This window comes from Palaemon carinicauda, chromosome 5 (genome assembly GCF_036898095.1).
Source record: "Palaemon carinicauda isolate YSFRI2023 chromosome 5, ASM3689809v2, whole genome shotgun sequence".
Classification (NCBI taxonomy): domain Eukaryota; kingdom Metazoa; phylum Arthropoda; class Malacostraca; order Decapoda; family Palaemonidae; genus Palaemon; species Palaemon carinicauda.
This window is the reverse complement of record NC_090729.1, coordinates 180,207,849-180,232,728: the sequence shown is the minus strand read 5'-3', so window position 1 is coordinate 180,232,728 and position 24,880 is coordinate 180,207,849. Positions and strand designations below refer to the sequence as shown.

The window sequence follows — 24,880 nt, the reverse complement described above, 5'->3', positions numbered from 1 at the left end:
GAGGCACCCCGCAACAGTCGCGTAGCGGAGGTCGCGTCACCTGCGAAAGTCATCCGCAGGGGTCTACCAGGCGAAGTGGAGAGTCTTCTGTGGTTGGTGTCGTGGGAGAGGTACCTCTCCCCTTGATGCATCTACTCCAGCAATAACGGAGTTATTGGTTATCGGCGGGAGGAAATTCGATTTCCGCTCTCGGCAATGAAGCCTATCGCTCAGCCTTACCCTGACCTTCAGGCTGAAAGGGAATAGACATTTCCTCCCCGTGGGATCTTTCTTCGCTCATGCGAAGCTACGAACTTACCTGCCCCCAGTCGGAGTGAGTCCTCCTCCATGGAACATGGTTCGGGCTCTTAAGGCCCTTAAGAGATCTTCTTGCGAACCATTACGTCAGGCTTCTAATCGTCGCTCGTCTTGGAAGATGATGCTCTGGCTCGCTCTGGCCTCGGCCAAGCGTGTAAGCAATCTTCATGGTCTCGTACAACTCCGCCCTTTCAAGAGGATAGAGGGAGGTACCATTCAGGTTCGTTCCTGAGTTGGTTACTAGACTCAGAATCTTTGAGTCCCGGACCTTCGGTTCGACTCCTTCAAGATTTCGAGTCCCCGTTCTGTAACAGATGACCCAGACCTTCTCCTACTTGCCAGTGAGGAACCGGAGGGGTTATCTTTAAGAACAGCTGCAGTTCGTCCTCACGTGCAAGCCCAGTTTGGGAGCACAGGAAGGACGCAAGGGAAGGTCACCAAGTATGCCTTTTCAGCCCGGATTCAAGGGCATTCATCAAGACCTGAATCCAGACCCTCCCCCATCACGTCGCCCTACAGCCACGATGTCAGATACATCGCAACGTCCCTGGCCTTCAAGAGAGACTACTCTGTGACGCAGGTGCTACAAGCTGGAGTCTAGAAGCGTCTGGCGACCTTCGCAGCCCACTTCCTGCAGGACGTGACCCACAGGAGTATCGATACGTTTCTATCACCCTGTGGTGGCTACACAACAGCTGGTCTAACCTCAGGCTCCCTTTTGGACAGGTAGCAGAAGGTTGAGGGCATTGTTACAGAGTTTTAGACTGCATGAATGGAAGAAGTACTGTATGTCTGGCCCTTACTTCTTTCTTCATCCTCCCCTCTCCAGGGGAAAGCAGCATCCTGGTCTCTTCATAGCTGACCTCAAACCTCTGCAGGTAAACCATGCTTCCTTGTGTTCCGAGTATTAAGATAATACTGTCGCGTCCCCCATACCCTGACGAGGTGGTATTGGGAACGTCCTAGCCTAGAGTTCCGTCTAAGAACTCCGGGTCAACTGCCTAGGACGAGTCACACTTTATTCCTTCACACACAAGCTTATGTAGGCCACAGGTTACTTGCAGAGCAAGGAACTTGTGAGGTGCAGGGACTCCCTTTCTCAAGTGCGGCTCACTCGGATTCTGAGTCCCCGGGTAAGCCATTGTTACCAGTACTGTAAGATTATTCTTTCAGACATGAATTTCTTTGGTTAAATTTAGTACCTCTTTTTATACATTCATTTTCTTTTTGTTTGAAATCTAATATTTAATTCTGGAAATTAATAAAGTAGATTCAGACTGTCATGGTATATACACTATACACTAAGCTCATAGCAACCCAGACGTGACAATTATGATTCCATAATGATCCATTTAAATTATTACACATGCATAGAATATTTAGCACTCTCTTGATTTGTTCGCTTTACTATTTTGTTTCCTAACCTTTTATTTATTTTCTACATTGCAGGCTGATAACATAATGCTCAAAGACAGAAAACTTAACATAGCACCGGCAATTAAAAAACAAGTCAGCGACGTGGGTTATATGAAGGTTAGTCTTGGAATTAGGAATGGTTTTCTTAAAGTATTTGAATTCTTTATTTATGCTGAATTAGTGTAAAAGCCTTCTTTTTATATATAGTGAAATATCTTAAACTGTCAGAAATTTATAGTTCTATATTCTTTCCATATAGACCTACTCTCCTCGGTTAGTAGAGAGCAACAGTAGCATGGTTGGGGCTGGTGGAACTGTATTTTTCAACAACGGAGCGACCTACACAACATATGGTAACTCGGTACCGGTTATTGGACCGGCTGAGTATCACCCCCAATTCACACAGGCCCCGGCAGCAGCTGCTGCACCCCCTCCAGCACCATCAGCTTATCAGACAATCGTTTATCAGCAACCCATGTATTATGCAGCTCAACAATTCCAGTACCAACCAACGGTAATTTTGAGAAACTTGATCCTCTGAGAATACAATCAGTATTACATGTAGAAATATCTTCACAAGGTCTTTTGGTTGTTAAGAGCTTTTTAGCCAATTATATTTGGGTCTCATATGAAGTAATTTTTTGAAATTATATGTACTATACCATCAATAGTGTCATTTTTTGAGGTTTGCCAGAGATATGATAAGTAATTGAAGTAAAAGTTCATGTTTGTTGCAGTACACAGTGACGGATGTGTAACTGGACTGTGTTGTAATTTTAATGTAACTATGATGTTTTCCTTTATTCTAGCAAACCATGCAGGCACAATGGGGGCCAGCGCCACAGTGGAGGTGGGTAACCCCAGCCTCGTACCCACAGGTCAGTGTTTTGTTATAAGCTGAAGCTTATTTTTAAGTAAATTCCTTGCATGTTCCAGAAGGTTGTTGAAAGTATATTTATCATTCCTGTAATATTTATAGCGACTTAGGGGATTTTTCTTGTACAATATTGTACTGTACCTGTAAAGTAATACCCGAGATTTGTGTTAAATAAAAGGGTAGAGAAAAGCACTTGAAATTGTTGTGGTGTTCTGTATTTCAAGTTAATTAAGATTCAACTCAGAGTAGAATTATAATATTTGTGTAATGGTTTGAATTTGTAATTTTATTACAGGTGTAAATGCTTTCTTTGGAATTAATCATGGGTAAGATTGTGGTACTGACATTTTTTGCTTTGATGTAAAAAAAAATTTATCAGATGGTAATTTTGATGAAAAGTAATTTCTTATATAAATTCCACCTCATGTGGCTTATTTGGATCCAGAACAGATTAATGTTAGAATCCCCAGCTGATACCATAGATCCAAAAAGTATAGCATAGTAGTCTGCCAGAAGATTTACCCCTATTGATGCATTTTAGAGATATGAAGTGACAAACTTTTATATCTTTTATTGGAATGGCCCAAAATCTGTTGTGAAAGATATTTGGTACTTTGTTGCATAACCAATGAGAGAAGCAGTAGAATTTTCCGTTATATTTTTTCATTTGATTTTAATCTTGTTTAGATACCATTTTTTTTAGATCTCTATTGTGCATAGTTTCTATTCCAGTGTTGGGCATTGCAAGTATCAGAAAGATTTTTACAAGTTTATATTTGTGAAATGAAGCCTAATTCTCTAAATCCAGTATTATTTTCTTCGACAGACTAGTCTCTGTTATGTCTTTAGGTTAACCTTGCTCCTTTAGTTTAATGTCTGAATTAAATACTGTACCTATTGAGTTACATCTTTTATGTACTATTATGGAAGAAGTCATCTACCATTTGATTAGATCATTCTTTTATATATTAATGTACTGGGTGTCTGTAAATTTGTATCTTGGTTTTATTTTGTTTTTGTATCAATATAACACATTATTCGTACACATTCAGTTTGCTATCCTTTTCTAAAAACTTTTAAGATTTTTCTGGGCTCGACCTGTGTCGCTCCGTGAAATGCTCCTTTAGCACCATTTCTAAGGCTTAGTTATTGCTGAATATACCAGAGAAAAAAGAGAGGCATGGAATGCCAGGAATAAACCTAGCTCGCTCACTCTTCGAGTGTCGGTATAGAAAACTGGGGCGTGATTGAACCACAACCATAGATCCCTCACCAATTAGACTTCTCCATCAACATTCCCCCCTTGTAAGATTTTTTTATGATATGTTAAGGGCTGCAGCGACCCATTGTTGATAGTGTCTTGGTTGCACTGATTAATTACAAGTTTATCCGTCGCATCGATGGCGGCACAGCTGTCATTTAAAGGGACCGACTGCAGACGAGTTTCTTCTGATTCCCTCCAAAACATACCCCAAACTAAACAAATTGTGTACAAGGCAAAACTTGTGAATTTTCTAAATAATTTAGAGCAATTCTTTAGACTGAAGTCTTTAATATTTTTATAATAGGACATAAACCAAGACTCGAATTTACGGACACATGGTACTTATTTCCTTTCCTCAGTGAGCTATTTTTTCCATGTTCGAGCCCTTTGGCTTATAATATCCTGCTTTTCCAACGAAGGTTGTAACATAGGTACAGTAGTAGTAATAACGATTAATAATAATGATAATAATAGTAATAATGATGATTATTATTAGGTGTGTACCAAGATCGTACTTGGTAAAGAAGTTGGCCTTTCCTGATGGATACACAGCTGCATGTAGCAATTTTTCTTCCCATTATATTAGAAAGGTTGTGGTCACTCATTATCATGGTGGATGTACATTAGTCAATAATATTCTATGATTCCAGGGGCTATATGGGCTTCAGCTATCATTCATACTTCTTCACCACCCAAATAATGTTCCTTGCTTAGTGAGCTCTACTCTCCTAGTTTGGTGTTCTGTTTTTATATAAAAAAATACAGGGTGGTGTGTGTGTTTTTTTTTTGTTTGTTTTTTCCCCCCATGTTTGCAGCAAAATTTGTCTCATGTTAACGTTCTTCATTAAACACTTATGAACCCTTGTAAGTTTTTAGGTTATTCAACAAGGTTATCTCCTTTGGTTTAACTTCTGCAAGGAACTTGAGATTCTTTGCTGCATTCCTTTATCTCTCTGATACATAGCTTTAGCCTTTGGATTCCCAGATGTGCTTAACGACTTCTTTCTACTACCAGTCCAACTTCTTAAACTACCTTTTTCTCTAAAGTATCACTTCATTTTAAGAACACTCTTCCCTCCCTGTCCTAGTGTGGGTGGAGAGGGGCTTGTCATATGTATATATAGTCGGTCTCTAGGACATTGTCTTGCTTGCTAGGGCAGGGTCACTGTCCATTGCCTCTGCCATTTATGAGTGGCCTTTAAGCCTTTCAAGTCTTTAGAGATTTTAAATTTGACTTTTTAAAGAGATAAACTACGTTTTGATATTAATATGACTGCATTAGTGTGTCTTATATTCTGTCTTATATTCATATATTGATGAAAAAGGGCATTTAAACAAGTTCCAAGATAATTGTGGTAAAAGTCACAAAATTTCTATCAGTTCTGTTCCTAGGAATCCCAGGGGTTTATCTCTGCTGTGAATTTGGGTCTATGGTAGGTTTTTGTTGAGATTTAGTCAAAAGGATTTTTAGATCCAAATGCTTATTTTTGGAGGCTAAGTGACATGAGTTTGAAAAAAGAAACATTGTTTAAGAGACAAAGGAATTTTGGAACTCGTATGTTTCAATTTTACATCAAGGCATTTTGTAGAAATTTTGTTTTAGATTATTTAGTTTTACTGAATTGCTAATATGTTGTACCTGTATAGTGAGGTACACCAAGTTTCTAGCAATGGGACTTAGCAGTGTATTTTACAATTTTTAATTGATGGGTGGCGTATTAACGACTTCATTAATTTATTTTAGTTTATGGTTATATGTAGAGGGCATATTAACAACTTCATGAAGTAATTGTCTCTTAACTTTTAGTATCCTGTTTAATAGTGTATTGTGTATATGGTTTAAGTGTTGATATCTTATCTTGTTACTGTAAGTGTATGAAATTAATATCTTATTGATTATTATAGCAGTAGAATTGGTGTCATAGTATTTCTGTCTTAGAAATATGTTGTTTTTTATTTTCCTTATAATTTCTGTGCTGGGCCATGAATATAAAATCATAATCATTGAATTTTTTGTTTTTTTTTACTCTGCATCACAGCAAGCTACTGGTAGCTACATCTCCAGTGATGGGATGTACACGCAAGCCTCACCAACATACATTGTACCTGACAGAACCTATTGAGCAGTTACCTTGCCCAACATTGTAAGGAGTATTTCCATGCCTTCAGTGCTTGTGCTTGTAATTTTTTTTTTTTTTCAACTTCGACTTCTTGTTATGCTGTACAAATATTCAACATTTTGGACATAAGTTGAATATTTGACTTTTTGCTGTTATTTTAAGAAATGGCATGAACTAATTCACTGTACGCTGTTTAGAATATGTAACAAAATCTCTATGCATTTAGAATATTACTTGACCTTGAATTATACAATGCTTCAAATTTGTCATTAGGCTTGTTGACCATACTCATTACACTACGTAACCCTTTGTTATAAAACTTGTCAAAATGTTCTCGCTACTTTCTTGTAACTCATAGTTTATTTTCACAATTTTTTTTAATACACAAGATACACGTGTTTATTGACTGTTATGTTGCTGTAGTGCAGTCAATTAGTTGCAATTATATTACTGATCAATTGACCCAACCCACCCCGTTATTCGTAGTTTGGAATAAGTTGGAAGATTGTTTTTGAAGAAAAGTTGGATAAAATTGTGTATTGCATGTTAGCACAGTATGTTCATTTCCTCTCTTATTGCAATCCTGGATAGCAGTAATATTATGTGAAGGTTTGTACCTGTGTGATTTTTCATAATTGTATCATTTTTTTTTTTTACTTGTAAAATTTGAGTTGATGTGGTAGCCCTTTTATCATTAAGTTTACTTTTTTTCAGTGGTTAATGTTAGAAAATTTAAAATCCACTTTTGATAAGGTAGATATATTTTGTACAAATAGACCTCCTGATGTTTAACCCTAAGCACATGAAGCATTACTCCAATACAGAAAATGTGGCAAATTTCATAAGACAAATGGGGGTTGTCTGCTCACTCTCACAGCTCTATTAAACAATGTTATTAAATTCTACCAAAGAACTGTCAAATGGAGAACAGCTGTGCTTGAAGATGATTATCAGACATAGAGAACATCAGGTATGTAATATTACTAGTATTTACTGTCCAATATTGGGTTATTCTTTCAAATGTTCTGCATTAAGTATTACATCACATGAAATATTTAGGGATTTGTACGGAATTATACTCTCCCTGCACAAATGCATCCATCGGATGTGTAAGATTTTTAGTAATAATGAAAGGCTATCTTGGAAATAAAACCTGTTCTTTTTATTATTTTTTATATTGTATTGTATTGTATTGGCTAAGTTACTTAAGAATATTGCTAGCATTAGTATTGGTTAATCTACACTTGTCACTTGTAAACTTAAGTAGAATGATTTAAGTATATTTGGTCTTTGATAATTTGAGTTGAAGGGTTCTCATGGTCTTTCTTGCTTTTTCATAGATATAATGTCTAACAATTAATTGTATGCAGGGCTACTTACACTATTAGTGATTGTAGGGGTAATGATGGAACTTTGTAGCCTAGTCTATGGTAGAATTTTATTGCTCAAGGTAGGTATAATAGCACTTTCTTGCCTTTTGTAAGCGAGTTTTAAACCGTCATAAATAGAAATGTGGATATCAATAATTGAACCAGTACAGTATTTCATTAAATTCTTTTACGTGTTGGAACATCTGTGAATGCATAACATCTTGATTGTCAAGAACGTTTGTAACCTTGAAGAGTTTAGGTATTAGGAAGTGATTTACAGTACCAACGACATTTTGAAAATTATTTTGAAGCTCATTACTATCAAAACTTGATTGATTAAGTGTTGTATCAGAGTTTGGTTCTGGCGTGTCATTATTATCATCATCCCCCCCTAATCTTCAATGGATTTTCAAGTTTCCTTTTGTGCTTTGAACGTTAATTTGGTCTGGAACCATAAAAACATACTTTTCCATAAGAGGAACGGTGAGTTTTTCACACTCCTTTCGGAAGTTATTTAAATCACAACGCTGTCCTAGACACGAGAGACAGAATGTGGATCATGAAGGCCCATAAACAATTCCCTTGGACAATGTCTGCATTAGTCACAGTACATGCAAATCCAGAGAAAGATATCTCTGAATACATTAAAAACCTAACAATCTGGAGTACTGTACGCGACTGTGTAAGGCTGATGCAACGCAGGGACTGCAAAGACAAAGGTTCTGTGGTGTGGTGTTTCTTGCCATTAACCTCTTGATTTTCTTATTACTAGAGGCATAAACCTATTGAAAGCAAAGAAAAAGGAAAAATGTTGTAGCTTACAGGAAGATGTAAATGAGATTTTAATAGCTGGGCAATTTATACAGAGCTAGAGTCAGGACCCGGTGGAAGCAATTGACTATAGAAAGATAGTAAATTTCAATACTGTATAACTGAGCTTCTAGAGGAGAAGCTATATGAACATGAGGAGGTTTATTGATATAACAAATTTATTTAAATTCTCTTTTTTTCATTAGTCAATTAGTCTTCTCTTGCTGTTTTGTGTGTTATAATTTCTTATCAGTTTATTGGATAGATATTTTTCTAAAACATTTAATTAGGATGTTGTATGGAATAAGTAATATATATTGAACCTTTTCATGATGTAATCTTATTCTTTGCAGCCTGAGTGTAGTTCCCAGTGTTTGGTTGAACCCAGCAGCTTAGCACAGAGGGATCATACCACGACAGCTGTGGGAAGCGCACCCAATGCCTCCACCCAACACGTCCTTGCCACTCCTTCCACGTCCTTAATAAGCGATGCCACTAATACCACCACCACCACTACTACTACTATGTCTTTAGCCACCACACCAAGTGCTAACACAAGCACGAGTTCTTTGTCTGATGTTAATATGACTGTGTGCAATTCCCTGCTGTTGTTAAAGCCCATTACTGTAAATGGAAGGCCTGCACTGGTGAATGGTAAAACCAAGTCGCTCTCCAGTCTCGTCGATAATGCAGTAGACACTAAAAATAATCTGCCTGAGGTATTTAAAAGATTTTCTTGTTTATATCCTACACAGATTCAAATAAATTTTACAAATATCCAGAATTCAGATTGAGATGACTTATTTATAATTTTTTATTTTCAAATCTAGACACGGCAATACAGTGAAATTACATTGTTCCGACACAAATTCAAACTCCTGTTCTTTTCATAGGAGATAGGTAGCAGCGCAAGCTGGAACACGGCTATAAAATCTTTTAACAAGGTGCCAACAACTGAGAGGCACTAACTTTGATTTCAGCCGGGGTTGAGAGCGGATGTTCTCTTTGTTGTTCCTGGAACTGACTTGCTTGGAAGCCCTTATTTTTCAATCATGATCAGTGTGAACCTTACGGTTATTGACTTGCAGGTTTGTCCTGGCATAGCAGAGCAGCACGTTTATGTGAATTATGGGGACTGATCCTCAATGGCCTTGCCCTTCATGCAGAGAACATTCCTGCACAAAGGCTTCTCTATGTGACGAGTGTTGGGAGTGGCCATCCTCCTAGTAGGAGCGATATGGCAGAAGGAAGAAGTCTAAAAGGAGTTCTTCACCTTCAGTGTCTTCCTCAAAGTCAAAGAAATCCCAGCTTCTTCCTTACTCCTGATACCCTTCCCTCTGCTTCTTGTTCAGCCTCCCTCAGCGATCGATCATGTAAGAGCGTTGGCTGTTTACCTCGGTTCACAAAGTCCTTCCCGTCTCCCCTAGTAAGGTAGCAAAACCTTCCTCCCCAGGGCAGAATGTAGGAGAACAGTGTAAACTCCATCTCTCTTATACTGCAGCTATCCTCCCACACGGTTCCTTTTTTATTTACCCATCTAGGTCAGCAATGCTTTTCTTTACTCCTATTTAAATGACTGAGGTTTGTGTACACGGGTAGTAGTTGACTTACGACCGAGTAAGGTTCTGAGAGACAGGTTGTAAATCAAACTATATGAAAGCTGATCTTATGATGCTAAATTTCCAGATTTATTATGCTGTGTCATGATACTGTAATTATCTTAGTCATATTTTATCAATATTTTCTAACTATCAATTTGTTCCGTAACCGAAATACAAACCACGCTATTTACATTGGGTTTACCTTTTAGCGCAGCTGAAATGACGAGCCAATAGTTTTAACGAGGGTTAATTACCCCCGCGCTAGTTAGCGGGGGGTAGGGGAAGGGTAGCTTGCTACCTCTTCCCCCCCCCCCCCCCACACACACACCGGTGACTTGCTTCACTTCACTTTTGGCTCGGCGGTGAACAGACATGTCTGTTCATCGTCCTCGTTGACAGCCTTTAATCTTTTTTCTACTTTTTCTTTTCTACAGCTTGTGTGTTGGTTTGAGGTTGACTTTCGTTATTATTATCTTCCAATGCGTACGTGCCCTGGTGTTGCCGGCCGCCCTTGTGGGACCTTTATGTCGGCCTTAGATACGGACCCTCACACCCTTTGCCCTCGGTGTCGGGGCCGACGGTGTGACCAGAAAACGTGTTGTGAGTGTAGGGAGTGGTCTGCCTCCCAGTGGGAGAGGTTTAGCCGCCGGCGTAAGAAGAAGTCCAAGAGAGACCGTTCTCCTTCGTGGGTTGCCTTGAAGGAGGAAGGTTCTCGGGATTCTTCTTTCGCCGCCCAAACCTCCTCCGAAGCTCCTCCTCGACCGGCTCCTAAGGAGAGTCGGCCGAGTGGTAGCGCAGGCCCTAGTTCTGTTTCCCGACCTTGGGTGGGGGGAGAGGGCGTCGCCTCCCATAGCGGGGCGGTTCCCCCTCCTCCTCCGGGGGAGGCCATTGATAACTCCTTGTCTAATGATGATCTCTTACAGATTTGGGCTTCCCTGGGGCTTAAGGGCCTGCCCTCCAGGGTCGCCTTGATTGACCTTGTCTCGTTGGGGGCCGCCGTTAAGCAGTCGCCGGCTGTAGCAGAGGTAGACCCACTGTCTATCGTCGACGTCGTGGTGGCAGAGGCCTCCGACGTGGCTGGGCAATCCTCTGCAGGTGCATTTGAGGATGATGGTGCTGACGGCTCTCCTCCCCCTTCCGTACATCCTTCGAAGGGGGAAGTGAGTCCTACGAGCTCTTCTGCTGCTCAGCTTCCTTCTAAGGGTAGTGCTTTGACTGAGACTCCCCTTCGGAGGACTGATGGTCCTGATGATCTTCCCCGTGGCCGCCTCCGCCGTAAGGCTCACCGTCCGCTGCGTCGCAAGGGCTTCCCTTCCCCTTATAAGGGGGTTAATAGACGCCTTTTTGGTTCTTCTTCCTCCGAAGGGGACTCTCCTCATCGTACTCAGCCTACAGCTCCTGCTCCCTTGGACCTCTCTGCAGACTCTTCTCCAACTCCTGCTAGACTTTCACCTTCTGGGGAACTCGTCACCCGACGGGCAACGGTCCCTTCGGGGCAAAGGGATTCTTCCCTTCCACGTGCAGTGCTAGCGCACAGGCGCTCTCCTGCTCGTCAGCGCTCTCCTGCTCGTCAGCGCTCTCCTGCTCGTCGGCGCTCTCCTGCTCGTCAGCGCTCACCTGTTCGCCAGCGCTCTCCTGATGTTCGCCCTCCTCGTCAGCGCTCTCCTGAGGACATGCTACATCCTGTGGTTCCTGAGGAACGCTTAGCACGCCAGCATTCTTCTGCTCGCCCTCCTGCAGTGTTAGCGCACAGGCGCTCTCCTGCTCGCCAGCGCTCTTCTGAGCGTCAGCGCTCTTTTGAGGATCATCGCCCTATGGTCTCTGACCATCCTGCAATTCCTGTTGGACTCCCTGTGCGCCATCAGTCTCCTGAGCTCTCTCATCCCGTGTCTACGCAACAGCGTTCGCGTTCTCCAGCGCGTGTTTCAAAAGCACATGTTTGCTCACGCGCCTACGATGTTCCTGTTCGTGAACGCGCCGCGCCACCTGTTCCTTCACAGGATCTCACGCGTCGCCCTCCTGCTCGCCAGCGTTCACAGGCGATTCTAGTATCGCCTATTCATCAGCGTTTTCCTACGCGTCAACGATCACCTGTTTATCGGCGATCTCCGGATCGCCCGCGTGATTTACAACCTGCGCATACGCGTTCCCCTACGCTTCGTTGACCAGAGGTTCTGAAGGGACATGGTTCGCCATCTACTAGCTCGCCATCGCGCGATCATTCTGCTGCGCGCTATAGCTCGCCAACGCGTCACTATGCGACAACGCGCCATCGCCTTCCTGCGCGTCAGCACTCGCCAGCTCACCACCGATCGCCTGCTGATTTACACCGCCAGCGATCTTCCTCGCCCTCGCGGCAACGCGTTTCTTCGCCATCGCGCCAACGCTTTCGTTCGCCGACTTGGACACGCACTCGTTCACCTGTACACCCTCGCGACCACTCGCCCGCACGACCGCTCACCTGCGCTCCCGCGCGATCGCTCGCCCTCGCGCGACCATCGTTCGCGGCGAATTTCGCAGCCGGTGGTAGCAGCAGGAACGCGTGTTCCTAGACAGCGCTCGGGATCGCCTCCACCCAAACGCAGGATTGTAGTGCAGGACAAGGATGATACTGAGGAGAGGTTAGTGCATCATTCTTCCCCACCTACTTTTCAGGCAGGTACTGTGGTGTCCACTCCAAAGGATCGCCCGATCTCTTTCCCTTTAGCGAGGATTTCGGACTCTGTGTCCTTGGAGCAACAGACTTGGTTTGGTCCTCTGGCGCGGGCGTTAGTGAGGGTTATGAAGCCAGCACTCGCCGACCAGGGTAACAAACCAACGGCTGTCTCTCCTACGCTGAAGAGAAAGAGAGGAGTGGACTTCGTGGTGACTTCCCACAGGGCGAAGTTGATTCCCAAGAGGTCTGTCGCGAAGCCCCCTTCTCCTGCTCGAGTGCTCTCTCCTTCTCCCGTGGATGAGGCCTTTCCGTCCTCGGGTGAGTCCAGTGAAGCGGTAGTCTTCCCCTCGGCACCAAGGGGGGAGACTTCGCTTCATGGAGGAGAATCGTCTCGTGAGGAAGGAGCTCCTCGAACCTCTTTGTTGAGATCCTGTATCCCTCCCAGGAGGGAATCCAAGGACTCCAAGACCGTCCCGAAATCATCTTCGAGGATTCGCCAGGAACCCGTGGCTCCCCGGGGGAACGTCCACGCTTCACCCCAGGAAGAGATCCCTGGGACAGGAGACTTAGCTGCCAGCCCGCAAGGAGGAGATCAGCAGGAATCCGAACATGCCTTCTGGCAGGTCCTAAGCCTGATAAGGCAACTTAACGGGCTTATGGATCCCGTCATCGCCCCCCCGTGAAGGCAAAGACACTATTTTAGATGAAGTGTTTGATGTTAGGAAGGCCCCTAAGTCCAGTGCGGCTCTGCCCTGGTCTCGGGGTCTGAAGAGTGCCAGAGCTAGGGCCAACGCTCAGCTCGCGATTCTTGCCTCCTCCAGTCGTTCCTCTGCCGGGAACAAGCTCATCCCTCCTCGTCTTCAGCAGAGGAGGTATTTCGAGATTCTGGGTGAGTCCAGCCTCGCTCTTCCTCTCCATCACTCTGTGGAGGAGCTGGCGAAGGGAGTTCCCCTTGAGAAGCTCTCTGCCCGGCAGGTGTTGTTCTCGGCGGCGGAGATCCTTAGCCATGAGAAGGTCGCTAAGTGTGCCATGGAGGCCACTTCGTGGCTGGACTTTTGGCTAGGAACTCTGGGCATCCTATTGCGCTCGGAGGACTTGTCCAAGGAGACCAATAGGAAGGCCCTAGAGACCTTCTTGCTCTCGGGCACCCGCTCCATCGAGTTTTTGGCGCACCAGGTTACCACCCTGTGGGCCAGCTCAGTGTTGAAGCGTCGCGATGCTGTGTCCGAGAGATTCCATCCGAAGGTCCCCGCCGTGGATGTGTGTAGGCTCCGACATGCTTCCCTTCTGGGGGAGAACCTGTTTGAGCCTCAGGACATGGAGCGAACGGCTGAGAGGTGGAGGAAATCCAGCACGGACTCCCTCCTCCATAGGGCCCTTACAGCTCGGCCCTATAAGCCTCCAGCTCCGCCGCAACAGCAGCAGCAGCCTCGTAAGGCTCCGAAGCAGGCACCGGCAGTTAAGAAGGTGGTGTCTAAGCCCCAGCCCTTTCCAGCCAAGGTCAAGAGGGGCGGTAAGTCCTCCAGGGGAGGCAAGACTCCTAGGGGTGGCGGCCGCGGCCGCAAGCCCTAGTGGTGGCAGTCCCCCTGCGTGTCCACCTGTGGGGGGGATGCCTTCAGCGTTGCGTCCGCAGGTGGCAGCAACACGGGGCCGATGCTTGGACGGTCTCAGTGATCGGCCAAGGCTATCGCGTCCCGTTCACAACATCTCAACCTCCCCTGACAGCAAATCCAGTGTCGTTGAGCTCCTATGCCACGGGATCAGCAAAGGGGCGGGCCCTTCAGGCCGAAGTCGAGACTATGCTCAAGAAGGGTGCTCTCCAGGAGGTCGTCGACGGCTCCCCAGGCTTCTTCTGTCGACTCTTTCTTGTAAAGAAGGCGTCTGGAGGCTGGAGACCTGTCATCGACCTCTCGGCTCTGAACGGGTTTGTCAAGCAAACCCGGTTCAGCATGGAGAGAGTAGACACGGTCAGATTTGCGGTGAGACCACAAGACTTTATGTGCACACTGGATCTAAAGGACGTGTACTTCCAGATCCCAATCCATCCGTCTTCCAGGAAGTACCTGAGATTCTGCCTAGACGACAAGATCTACCAGTTCAAGGTGCTGTTTCGGTCTCTCCACAGCTCCTCAGGTGTTCACCAGAGTGTTCACCCTGATTTCATCTTGGGCGCACAGGAACTGCATTCGTCTCCTTCGTTATCTGGACGATTGGCTGATCCTAGCAGACTCGGAGTCGACCCTTCTTCGGCACCGAGACAGGCTTCTGGATCTTTGCCAGGATCTGAGGATCGTGGTAAACCTCGAGAAGTCCTCTCTGCAGCCGTCCCAACGAGGCACTCTGGCAAGATGCTTTCCAGCAATGGTGGGACAACATCGACGTGTACGCCTTCCCACCGTTCTGTCTGATGAGAAGGGTGCTCAACAAGACCAGACTATCGGTCAACTGGTAGCTCCGCTATGGCATCACGCGGAATGGTTTCCGGACCTTCTGCAGCTCCTGACGGAGCTCCCGAGGGAGCTTCCTCCACGACACGAGCTTCTCAGACAACCCCACTCCGGCGTCCCTCACAGGGCCGTAGCCTCGCTTCGGCTTCACGCCTGGAGACTATCCAGCGTCTCTTCACGGAGAGAGGCTTTTCACAACAGGTTGCGGAGAGAATGTCTTGGCACCTGCGAAGGTCCTCTGAGGAAGTCTACCAAGCAAAGTGGAGTCTCTTTTGTGGTTGGTGTCGTGGAAGGAGTATCTCTCCACTCGATGCCACTATTCCAGCAATAGCGGACTTCCTCGTTTATCTGCGGGAAGAAATGCGCCTTTCTGTCTCGGCAGTGAAAGGCTATCGCTCAGCCTTAAGCTTGGCCTTCAGACTGAAGGGCGTGGATATTTCTTCATCGCTAGAACTCTCTTTACTCATACGTAGCTATGAGCTTACCTGCCCCCAGTCGGAAGTGAGACCTCCTCCTTGGAACGTGATTCGAGTCCTCAGGTCTCTTAAGAGACCTCCCTTCGAACCATTATGCTAGGCCTCCAATCGCCACCTGTCTTAGAAGACGGCTTTCCTACTCACTTTGGCTTCGGCCAAGCGGGTTAGTGAACTTCATGGTCTCTCGTACGACATCGCCCATTCAAGGGGATAGGGGGAGGTAACGTTCAGGTTCGTCCCTGAGTTTGTTGCCAAGACTCAGAATCCTGGAGTGCCGGATCCTTGCTTCGACTCTTTCAGGATCGCGAGTCTCTGTTCTGTAACAAGCGACCCAGACCAGCTGCTACTATGTCCAGTGAGGTGTCTGAGGCACTACTTGAAGAGAACGGCTGCAGTCCGTCCTCAAGTGCGAGCTTTCTTTGTGAGCACAGGCAGGACTAAGAGGAGGGTCACCAGGAACACCATCTCAGCTTGGATTCGAAGGGTTATCCACCATGCCTTGAATCCTGACCCTCCTCCGTCACGTCGCCCTCGGGCCCATGATGTCAGGGGTATTGCTACATCCCTGGCCTTCAAGAGAAACTTCTCTGTGACGCAGGTACTTCAAGCTGGGGTCTGGAAGCGTCAAACGACCTTCACAGCCCACTACCTGCAAGACGTGACCCACAGGAGCCTCGATACGTTTTCTATCGGCCCTGTGGTGGCTGCACAACAGCTGGTCTAACCTCAGGCTCCTTTATGGACAAGTAGCAGTAGGTTGAGGGCGTTGTTACCCGGTATTAGTCTGCGTGAATGAAAGAGTATGTCTGACCCTTACTTCTTTCTTCATTCTCCCCTCTCTTGGGGAAGCAGCATCCTGGTCCTCCCATAGCTGACCTCGACCTCTGCAGGTAACCCATGCTTCTTTGTGCTCCTAGTATTAAGCTTAATACTGTTGCGTTTCCCATACCCTGACGAGGTGGTATTGGGAACGTCCTATCCTAGAATTCCTATCTGAAGGTCTCAAGGTCAACTTCATAGGACGAGTCACACTCTCCTCCACACACTGCTTATGTAGGCCACTCGTTCCTAGCGATGCTAGGAACTTGTGAGGTACAGGGGCTCCCTTTCTCTAGTGCTGCTCACTGAGGGATCGAGCCCCCGGGCAAGCCGAAGTCAGTAAGGCTGGGGACTTTCCACCCTTCCTAAGGGGTAAGTCACCCAATGTAAATAGCGTGGTTTGTATTTCGGTTACGGAACAAATGACAAATTCGAAGATAATTTGTATTTTTCCTAACCATACAAACCTTAGCTATTTACACATATGTGCCCGTCATCCCTGACCCCCAAGTCAAGTCCTACCTCTAAGTGAAGTGAAGCAAGTCACCGATGTGTGTGTGGGGGGGGGGGGGGGGTAGCAAGCTACCCTTCCCCTACCCCCCGCTAACTAGCGGGGGGGTAATTAACCCTCGTTAAAACTATTGGCTCGTCATTTCAGCTGCGCTAAAAGATAAACCCAATGTAGATAGCTAAGGTTTGTATACATACATACATATACCAAAGGCACTTCCCCCAATTTTGGGGGGTAGCCGACATCAACAAGAACAAAACAAAAAAGGGGACCTCTACTCTCTATGTTCCTCCAGCCTAACCAGGGACTCAGCCGAGTTCAGCTGGTACTGCTAGGGTGCCACAGCCCAACCTCCCACATTTCCACCACAGATGAAGCTTCATACTGCTGAGTCCCCTACTGCTGCTACCTCCGCGGTCATCTAAGGCACCGGAGGAAGCAGCAGGGCCTACCGGAACTGCGTCACAATCGCTCGCCATTCATTCCTATTTCTAGCACGCTCTCTTGCCTCCCTCACATCTATCCTCCTATCACCCAGAGCTTTCTTCACACCATCCATCCACCCAAACCTTGGCCTTCCTCTTGTACTTCTCCCATCAACTCTTGCATTCATCACCTTCTTTAGCAGACAGCCATTCTCCATTCTCTCAACATGGCCAAACCACCTCAACACATTCATATCCACTCTAGCCGCTAACTCATTTCTTACACCCGTTCTCACCCTCACCACCTCGTTCCTGACCCTATCTACTCGAGATACACCAGCCATACTCCTCAGACACTTCATCTCAAACACATTCAATTTCTGTCTCTCCATCACTTTCATTCCCCACAACTCCGATCCATACATCACAGTTGGTACAATCACTTTCTCATATAGAACTCTCTTTACATTCATGCCCAACCCTCTATTTTTTACTACTCCCTTAACTGCTCCCAACACTTTGCAACCTTCATTCACTCTCTGACATACATCTGCTTCCACTCCACCATTTGCTGCAACAACAGACCCCAAGTACTTAAACTGATCCACCTCCTCAAGTAACTCTCCATTCAACATGACATTCAACCTTGCACCACCTTCCCTTCTCGTACATCTCATAACCTTACTCTTACCCACATTAACTCTCAACTTCCTTCTCTCACACACCCTTCCAAATTCTGTCACTAGTCGGTCAAGCTTCTCTTTTGTGTCTGCTACCAGTACAGTATCATCCGCAAACAACAACTGATTTACCTCCCATTCATGATCATTCTCGTCTACCAGTTTTAATCCTCGTCCAAGCACTCGAGCATTCACCTCTCTCACCACTCCATCAACATACAAGTTAAACAACCACGGCGACATCACACATCCCTGTCTCAGCCCCACTCTCACCGGAAACCAATCGCTCACTTCATTTCCTATTCTAACACATGCTTTACTACCTTTGTAGAAACTTTTCACTGCTTGCAACAACCTTCCACCAACTCCATATAACCTCATCACATTCCACATTGCTTCCCTATCAACTCTATCATATGCTTTCTCCAGATCCATAAACGCAACATACACCTCCTTACCTTTTGCTAAATATTTCTCGCATATCTGCCTAACTGTAAAAATCTGATTCATACAACCCCTACCTCTTCTAAAACCCCCCTGTACTTCCCAGATTGCATTCTCTGTTTTATCCTTAATCCTATTAATCAGTACTCTACCATACACTTTTCCAACTACACTCAACAAACTAATACCTCTTGAATTACAACACTCATGCACATCTCCCTTACCCTTATATAGTGGTACAATACATGCACAGACCCAATCTACTGGTACCATTGACAACACAAAACACACATTAAACAATCTCACCAACCATTCAATTACAGTCACACCCCCTTCCTTCAACATCTCAGCTTTCACACCATCCATACCAGATGCTTTTCCTACTCTCGTTTCATCTAGTGCTCTCCTCACTTCCTCTATTGTAATCTCTCTCTCATTCTCATCTCCCATCACTGGCACCTCAACACCTGGAACAGCAATTATCTCTGCCTCCCTATCATCCTCAACATTCAGCAAACTTTCAAATTATTCCGCCCACCTTTTCCTTGCCTCTTCTCCTTTTAACAACCTTCCATTTCCATCTTTCACTGTCTCTTCAATTCTTGTGCCGGCTTTTCTTACTCTCTTCACTTCTTTCCAAAACTTCTTCTTATTCTCTTTATATGACTGACCCAGTCCCTGACCCCACCTCAGGTCAGCTGCCCTCTTTGCCTCACGTACCTTGCGCTTTACTTCCACCTTTTTCTCTCTATATTTTTCATACTTCTCTATACTATTACTCTGCAGCCATTCTTCAAAAGCCCTCTTTTTCTCTTCCACTTTTACCTTCACTCCTTCATTCCACCATTCACTGCCCTTCCTCATGCTGCCTCCAACAACCTTCTTGCCACATACATCACTTGCAATCCCAACAAAATTTTCTTTTGCTAACTTCCACTCCTCCTCTAAATTACCAGTTTCTCTTACTCTCACCTCGTCATATGCCATTTTCAACCTTTCCTGATATTTACTTTTTACCCCAGGTTTTATTAGCTCTTCAACCCTCACTAGCTCCCTTTTACATCCACCTACTTTATTCCCCCACTCTTTTGCTACAACCAATTTTCCTTCCACCAAAAAATGATCAGACATACCGTTAGCCATACCCCTAAACACGTGCACGTCTTTCAATCTTCCAAACATTCTTTTAGTTATCAACACATAATCCATTAATGCCCTTTCTACTACTCTTCCATTTGCCACTCTTACCCATGTATACTTATTTTTATCTTTCTTCTTAAAAAAGCTAGCACTTATTACCATCTCTTGTTCAACACACATATCTACCAGTCTCTCACCACTCTCATTTTCACCTGGTACGCCATACTTCCCAATGACACCTTCTACCTCTCCAGCACCCACTCTAGCATTTAAGTCACCCATAACAACTACATAATTCCTTCTACCCAGTCCTTCTACACACCTAGTCAATTCATTCCAAAACTCATTCTGCTCTTCTTCACTTTTCTCACTACCTGGCCCATACGCACTGACAAACGCCCAACATTCCCTACCCAACCTAACCCTTACCCACATTAACCTAGATGATATCTCCTTCCATTCCACTACTTTACCTGTCATCCATTCACTCAGCAATAAAGCCACACCCTCTCTCGCTCTTCCCCTTTCAATCCCAGACACTCTACCAGACATTTCGCCAAACATCACTTCACCCTTTCCTTTCATCTTTGTCTCACACAAGGCCAATACATCCATCCTTCTACTTCTAAACATACTTCCAATCTCACATCTTTTACTCTCTATCGTACTACATCCACGCACATTCAAACACCCCAAAACTAGAGTGCGGGGAGCAGTCACTCTCCCCCCAGCTCCATCTCTTTGTTGCTGTCTCACAGGATACTTTTACAGGAGAGGGGGTTCCCAGCCCCCTCGTCCCGTCCCTTTTAGTCGCCTCTTACGACACGCAGGGATAACGTTGGCGCTATTCTATGGTTTGTATGGTTAGGAAAAATACAAATTATCTTCGAATTTGTCATATTTCATTTTTTGGTTAATAGCATATAGTTTTCATAGTTTGTTTATAGCTATTATTACTGTATTAGTTATATGAATTCTCTCTCTCTCTCTCTCTCTCTCTCTCTCTCTCTCTCTCTCTCTCTCTCTCTCTCTCTCTCTCTCTCTCTCGAAGAAAAATGCCAGTCCCTACAAACCTCGGAGGAGGAGCCCTCACTGGTACAAGTCTGTGAAAGTCAAACTCTTGGTTTGTGGGAATGCAAGTGGGAACTTGAAGGGTTAAGCCACTACCTGTGTACCCTTTAGAAACCCTGTGGTTTTCAAGAAAAAATAACTTGTGTAGATCAATTTAAATGTCATATGGAGGGCAAACAGTTATGTCTGGGTAATTAAGCAATTTTTCATAGAGTAGGTTCTTGAAATTTTAAGGCCCTAAGTGAAAAAACATCTCTAGGAAAAACAATTACCACCTAAGGCTAGAAAGATGAATTGAAAGAGAGCAGTTTTATAACTGAAATTCCTCTCCCAACATGATTCCTCTGATCCAGCCTATGGATCAGCATTTTCCAAGAAGTCCTTTGAAGTCTTCTCGAATATGAAATTAATGCCAAATGCTGCAAGACCCCCTTCAACGTTCTTCAGTATAAAAGTCTCTAGACAAAGCTCGGGGGTAAAGTGTCTTCCAGAACAAAGAGCTTGTCATGTAGGAAGTTGTTGCCAGACTCATTAGCACAGAGGGAACTCTTAAGGGTTGGAGCCTAAGCCTTGTGGTTGAAAACACACACTCCTTACAAAATTCTGTGAGTTTAGACAATGGTTTTGATGAGTTAGTGGACGACCACATCACAAAGCTCAGCACTCAATGCAAGGGAACAAAATCTTCATATGGAGTGGCAATAGATATCTACTGAGGAAATATCTTCTGAGGAGTAGGAGGTATTTGATGATATTAGATCTGTAATAATGGAAATATGAGCAAAATAAGGGAAGAGCAGATGTTTGTAGAAAAGCTTTCATGCAATAAAGCTGTAGCAGGGGTGGTCATTGACATTTTTAATAATGCAATGAGTCCTTTTGTATATTCTCAAAGAAAGGTAGAAACAAACCCCTTGAGTCAGGATTTCAGTGAGACAGATCTAGTGGCTCAAGCAGTAGCAACAAAAAGACAGGGACATGAAAAGCACTAGGACACTTACTAATGATATTACAGAAGGGACACCTCTCCTTCGCCATCTTCCACTCAAGCCATCATCTCGAAAATTTTCTTTAATTTTAACTATTTGATTTCTATGTATTTTTCTCTATGATTTTATGCATGTAAGTCATATAGATATTTTGTAAAATTGCTTTATTTATAAAGAGTGAATTTTATGGGTCCGGAAAGGATTAGTCCAATTTACATTAATTTTCACGGGGCAAATTGAACTTCTATGAGTTTAAACAGCCATCTGATCCAAATTAGGTTTAACCTCTGAAGTTCCATCTTATTTCTTGAAAGTTTTGATTTTAGAAGAAAGAAAGATAGGTTTTAATTTAAAAATAAAATAAGATAGGAGGTAATAAGAACTATGTAAAGAGCTTTGAAATTTTGTAAGGTGCCTGGCATTTCTAATACTGTGCTTCACATTTGCAGGTTAAAAAAGAAGCTGTTTGCAGCACCCCACGAGTATCCTTGACGGTGACAAGTGATCTTGATTTGTCTTTTGATAGTGCAAGTAAAATGTCTTCTAGTACATCAACCATCAACACTACAGACAGCAGCAGTACCAACCACATTGGAAAAGAAGATAATGTTTGTGTTAATGATAATTTGCCTCAGGTATTTCAAAATGATCCCATCAGAACTCAAAGAGAGGCCTTCAGTGATTGTGATAAGCACATATCTGTACACCCTGAGCTTAAGCCTGGTATAGAAAAGTACAGCAGTGAAGTTCCTGATGCAGAACATTTCGGTCAAGATTCTGGACCTTTCTATGGTGTCTCACCATCTGCCAGACATGTTTCTTCAAGTCTTCATTACACTGGGGAGGTGGTGTCAGGACCAGGAAGTGTAGTTCCTCAACACATATCCTCACCTCTCATTATGATCCCTTCATTAGCATCTCTTAATAAGAGTAAGCCTGTAAATTCATCTTCATTATATGATCTCACATCTAAGTCTAATACGTTTAAAACCAATCATGCGGTAAGATCTCAGGTATCACCCTCGCTACCAGCTGCCCATCAACAGATAGTATCTTTTATCCCTTTGCCCACCAATCCCATCAATGCATCATTAGAAATTTCAAAATCCATCCAGACTTGTGTTGTAATTACCTCTACCAAAGATACCATGGCTTCAATTGTGGACGTCACAAGTTCCACTAACGTGACCACTTGTATTACAACAACTACTGCCACTTTAACAAGCACAACTAGCACAGTTCTAAGTAACACACACAGTTTATGTAGTCCTGTGAACTATGAATCGCAGTATTCGTATAGGCCAAGTTCTGTTTTTACTTCTTCCCCGGTGAATAGTGTTAGTCAGTCTTCATATAGATATGCAAACCAAAATATGTGGATGGTAGTGCCATCCTATCACTTTTGGAGGGCTGGAATGCCGTGCTATCAGTTGCCAACTCCATTGTCGACCCAGTGGCCTGTGCCACCTCCCTCGTCTTTCTATGCTACCTCATGTGTGAATTGTACTTCACCTACATATTCCGGGACAACATCTGTGTCTTCCACGTCGACAGAACCTGAATGCAGTGGGTATACCTTGCATAACAAAGTTCCTGCAAGCGATCAGATGTCCAATGAGGAAACAGGGTTGGGTTTTATTCACAGCAAACCGTGCGAGAAGAATAACCAGGGCAGTCTGGGCCTGAGCAATGGTGCTGACAGTAGAGTTGTTTTGCATATCCCTCCATTGGTATCAAGTCCAAGAGTAAAGTGTGGGGAGCATTCTATGCAAAAAAAATCAAAAGGTTCCAGAACTTCAAAACCTCCCCATCTTAACTTCAGATCATCACCTTGCAAAGCTGTTCCTCCAGCCTCAAAAAACCAACGCCCTTCTAAAACATCTAGCCAACCCGCTTCAAGATTTTTCAATCCTGTCACAGAAGAGGATGATCTTAAATCTCCAAGAGACTTTGAAGACAGCTGTGGGTTAATGCCTATCACCCCTCCTCCTACCCCAGTCCTGAAATCCGATAGTAGTGCTATTATTGTAAGTGATACAAATGTGTGTTGAACTTGAAAAATAGAATGTATAACATTTTCCTTGTATACTAAACAAATTAAATTTGTAGCAGTATGATATTGGATTTTAATATATTTATAATGATTATAGATATAAGCCAATGCAAAACCCTTTGAAATACCCATGGTTGTGCTGATGTTGTGAACATTATATAAATACTCATGTGTTTTGTTGTAAATCTCATTTGCACTGGTGTTTCCCTCATCTATCAGCTGCTCAGTCATTGTACAGCATTCATACTTTTAAGTCATTCATAATGCATGTTCGATCAATCAGCTTGAAGTCATTACTACCTTATGTCAATTGTGTGTGTATAAAGATGTTCTGTAGCATTTACTGTACAGCATTGTACAACCACATTTTTTGGTATGGAAATATAACTTTTCTATTTTAATAAGGAACATCATATTGAAATGGTAGTTGATAACTCCATATGTGAAAATTGTAATATTGACTCAAAATCTAGAGGAACATTAATTTCAAAATTTAATAAATATAAAAAAGATTAAAGCCATTTATTTTGCATTTTATGAACCATCAACATGAAATGAATATTCTGCAGTTTCTCAGGGTAAGTAAATAGTCAATGCAGTTCTAGTTGTTTCATTGGGGGTTGTAGACATGAAGAAATTTTAGGGAATTTGAGGGTAATTTTTTTTTCACTTTTTCTCCGTTTATTTCTTAAAGAAGCAAATGCTACTATAAATCCCAAAGTAATTGTATTATTTTATAATTTTCCTTTTCAGGTATTATGATGTTTGGACCACTGGAAAGGCCAAGTTATTGACTTTACTGAAAAGATATTTTTATGTTTGAATTACGAGGTGTTATTGACTTTTCTACCAAAAGTGAAGGAAATATGGCAAGAGAAAAAAAGTGAGAAGTCGTATTCAGTTTTTCAGTAAGGGGAAAGGAACACATTGGACCGTGCAGCATTAGGATTACTAATTTTCACAAAGAAAGAAAATATATGGAAATCAACAAGGTTGCATGGGAGCAGAGGGCACTTTCTCATAACGTCATTAGACAAGCAGTTGCTGCAATGATATCTGCAGTGAAGAGAAACCACTTTAGCTTAGAGAAAGATGCTCAAGATTACGTCTGAAAGTGGCCACTAATCAAACACATTGCCACCTATAGATAAAAAGAGAACTTCCAACAGATAGACCATGGCTATATTTTGATAATTTGACTAAAGGGGAACTAGAAATGAAGCACCTCGATTTATGGAGCCAATATTCTAAACGGACAGATGAGGCCAAACGGTTTTGATAAGTAAAAAGGATATTGAACTCCATAACCTAAATTCTAAGGGTTTTCAGGTTTATTCAGTAATTCTAACTTTGTAGTATCTTTGGTAAGTTTGAATTAACCTAAGCCTTTGGTAGTGAAATTCAATTAATTTAC

At 43.6% G+C, this 24,880-nt stretch overlaps 1 protein-coding gene across 1 annotated transcript in view; it reads left to right on the top strand.

Moving 5' to 3' along the window:
- LOC137641659 (uncharacterized) overlaps window positions 1-23,983 on the top strand; it is a 60,319-nt gene extending 36,336 nt beyond the window's left edge. Inside the window, exons 4-8 of the mRNA XM_068374415.1 lie at window positions 1,747-1,830; window positions 1,973-2,227; window positions 2,523-2,591; window positions 8,508-8,873; window positions 21,863-23,983. Coding sequence (XP_068230516.1) covers window positions 1,747-1,830; window positions 1,973-2,227; window positions 2,523-2,591; window positions 8,508-8,873; window positions 21,863-23,464 — 2,376 coding nt within the window. The 3' untranslated portion in view covers window positions 23,465-23,983. The remainder of the gene's footprint in view (window positions 1-1,746; window positions 1,831-1,972; window positions 2,228-2,522; window positions 2,592-8,507; window positions 8,874-21,862) is intronic.
- Window positions 23,984-24,880: the final 897 nt, after the last annotated feature.